General features: G+C 45.1%; 1 protein-coding gene across 1 annotated transcript; it reads left to right on the plus strand.

The window, feature by feature from the left end:
- Nucleotides 1-1430: 1430 nt before the first annotated feature.
- Nucleotides 1431-1835, plus strand: LOC141639786 (uncharacterized). Its single transcript, XM_074448833.1, has one exon. The coding sequence runs from the start codon at nt 1431-1433 to the stop codon at nt 1833-1835; it is 405 nt and encodes a 134-aa protein (XP_074304934.1).
- Nucleotides 1836-3448: the final 1613 nt, after the last annotated feature.

The following is a 3448-nucleotide window of genomic DNA, read 5'->3' on the forward strand; positions in this document are numbered from 1 at the left end:
TCGTTGCCGATTTCTGGCCGATAATCGATCGAAGAAAGCGACATGTTGACACTTGGTCGTTCCCAGATGAGGATATTGTCCATGTCGAAGATGATGTATGGGATCTATATTTCGATGGGGCTTCGAATAACATGGGATGGGGAATAGGTGTCCTTATCATTTCATCGAGAGGAGAGCACGTACCAGTTTCGATCAAATTGGACTTCGCCGTCACAAATAACGCCGCGGAATACGAAGCATGCCTACTTGGTTTGCAGAGCGCTAACAAGTTAGGAGTCATGAAGTTGATAAAGACACGGGGATTCCTCCTTGGTCATTAATCAAGTGACGGGGTCATGGAAGATCAAAAGTAGCAGCCTGGCACCCTACCAGGCTAAGATAGAAGAGCTAGAAAAACTCTTCCAAGAGGTGCGATACGTGTACCTCCCAAGGGAGGAAAATCAGTTCACTGACGCACTGTCAAAACTGGCATCGTTGATAAACATCCCTGATCATATGGATAGCATGCCATTGTGTGTCGAACGAAGGTCTTCACCAGCTTATATAAATGCTGTCGATGATGCCGAGGAAAGCGAAGCCGAACCTTGGTATGCATCCATTGTGAGATTCAAAGAAGCAGGAGAATACCATGCAGACCTCGACACACGTGGAAAGCGTGCATTGCGAATGTTATCCGCCCAATTCGTTAAAACTAACGATGGACAATTGTATAAGAAGACAGCACAGGGTGTCCTGTTGCGATGCGTCGACAAGACAACGTTAGAAAAGGTCATGGAAGAAGTCCACGACGGGGAATGTGGGCCGCATATGAACTCCCACATGCTAGTTCGGAAGATCATGAGGTTAGGATACTATTGGACAACAATGGAAACAGATTGTCGCAGATATGTCCGGCATTGTCACAATTGCCAAATATTTGCGAATATTCAACATGTACCACCTTCTATGCTATACACCATGACGTCACCTTGGCCTTTCTCAACCTGGGGAATCGACATCATCGGAAAAGTAAACCCTTCTGGAACAGGAGGGCATTGTTATATCCTAGTCGCTATTGATTACTTTACCAAGTGGGTAGAGGCCAAGTCTTACAAAGTGCTAAATGCGAAGCAAGTAGCCAAGTTTATTCGAGAATGACATCATCACAAGACGGAGTGCCGCACGAGTTCATCGGTGATCATGGAACTCACTTTCAAGCCGAGACATTTGTTATACTTGAGAAGTATAGAATCAAGCATCATAAGTCATCTCCATATCGACCTCAGACAAATGGAGCAGTGGAGGCCGCTAACAAAACGGTGGCTACTATTTTGAGAAAGATGTCTGACAATTACAAGGAGTGGCCGGAGAAGATACCCTTCGCGTTGTGAGGATATAGAACATCCATCGAAACGACCACGGGGGCAACCCCGTACTATCTAGTTTACGGGATGGAAGCAAAGACAACGATCGAATCGGAAGTACCCTCCCTACGCATCTTGCTCGAGAGCCAGGTCCCGGAAGCGGATTGGGTCCAAGCCAGATATGATTCGTTGGTGTTACTTGATGAGCGTCGTTTGAATGCGTTGTATCATGTTGACTCTATCGAGAAAAGGATAGAGCGGGCTTTTAACAAGAAGGTGAAGCCCAGGGGAATTAATGAAGGCGATTTAGTTCTCAAATCAGTAAGGGCTCTATTACCAGTCGATCCAAGAGGGAAGTTTAAGCCTAATTGGGCTGGTCCTTATCTCGTGAAGAAGATACTCACAGGAGGCGCGGTACGTTTGACAGATTTGGATGGAAATGATTTCTCGAATCCAACGAATCTGGATCAGTTGAAGAAGTACTATCCTTAAGACCTCACTCTCAAAGTTATGAAATAACACTTGAATTGTGATGTATTTGAATAAGTTTTAAGTTTGGCATTTGTTGCCCCTTTGCTCGAAATGTTTTATGAGAGAACTACGACCTCGGTTTGACTCTGTTGAAAAGCAGATACGTAGGCAACCCTTGAAAAGGGTACAACCACAATAAAAATGAAATATTCAATGCAGAAACTGAGGATTTCTAATAAATAATACGTGTCTTTTATTTTGATAAATCCGGGCGACGCCCATTACAAATCAAACTAACAGGAAAGCAAATAAAAGCATAATAGTAATACTAAATAATAGAGCCGTAACTACCACCTATCTTTAGTTGGGTCGCGTGTCCCGTCACTACGAGACGATGTCTCACCCATCATCATTCTTGCCCGTTTCTTCGGGGGGACCACGCTGTCTTCTCGCGGGCCCAATCTCTCTTTTACGCTTGGTCGAGGGCCAAGTCTCTCTGCAAGTGTCGGAACGTCACCACTTGTAGCACCCAGTCGGTCCCACACGCTAGGAGCACCAGGTTTAGCCCTAGGGTTCTCGTCAGGCCTAGTCTCGGTCTCGGTCGGGCCTCGGAATCATTGATAAAGAATTGTCGATTTTTCAACCCCCTGTCATGCTTCTCCCGATCAATGGCATCACCTTTCTGTAGTTTCTTCCTTGTATTAAGGCCCGGTTTTGTAGTCCATTTGAGATATGAAGGAGAAACCCAAGTAGACTCGCGTGGCTCGGGAATCCGCCACACGGTCCTTCGGCGCCACGCATGGAGCCAAGTATGACATCTACCCTGAGAAATAACAAAAGCAGGACCTCGCGAAGCCTCCGTCGCAGGGACAATTTGTTGACGACCGAATTGGCGAAGCACTCGGTCCGGGTAAAAATAGACAGGGTGATCCAAGCTCAACAAAGTGACATACCGTGTATGATCGTGATCTGCGCGAGCCCGGTAAGTGAGCTCAAATGAAGCCATGGTAAGGACCCGCGAATGTGAGACCCTGTTCCGCTAATCAAAGCATATTTCGCCGAATCGGATCCTTGCTCGAATCGTAGCGCCGTCGCCGATTAGTGAGACTTCTGACATGATAATCTTCTGGTTTCAACGGCGGATCAATCAAACCAAGATGCTCGCTGAGCCATACCTGTTAGACAGTCAGAAAAAGGCATGTAAAAAAAAAAAAAAAAAAAAAACGAAAATAAAAACGAAAAAAAGAAAGAAGACGAAAAAAAAAGACGAAAAAAAAGAAGAAAAAAAAAGACGAAGAAAAAAAAAGAAGAAAAAAAAAGACGAAGAAAAAAGAAAAAAAAAGAAAAAAGAGAAGAAAGACAAACTTGCAGTAGACGGGTTGATCCCATGAATACAGCATCCGGATTGGCTTTTTGTGCATCCAAGCTTTTAATAGTCTCAGCTAGTATAATCCATGCAGGATTAGCACCATTCTCCATTTGCTCCACGACTCGGATTAGTCTAGCTTGGCCGCGATAAGATGGAATTTCTATCGCCCCCTCGAAACAATAAAGATGCAATAGAATGAGGCCAAAGGCGCGGCGTCGATAAATGATCGGTATATCTGGGTCATTCGCACGCCGGAATCTATGCA

Source organism: Silene latifolia, unplaced genomic scaffold (genome assembly GCF_048544455.1).
Source record: "Silene latifolia isolate original U9 population unplaced genomic scaffold, ASM4854445v1 scaffold_57, whole genome shotgun sequence".
Classification (NCBI taxonomy): domain Eukaryota; kingdom Viridiplantae; phylum Streptophyta; class Magnoliopsida; order Caryophyllales; family Caryophyllaceae; genus Silene; species Silene latifolia.

Coding starts and splice junctions, on each gene's coding strand:
- LOC141639786 (XM_074448833.1), top strand. CDS start 1,431: ATGGAAGCAAAGACAACGATCGAATCGGAAGTACCCTCCCTACGCATC.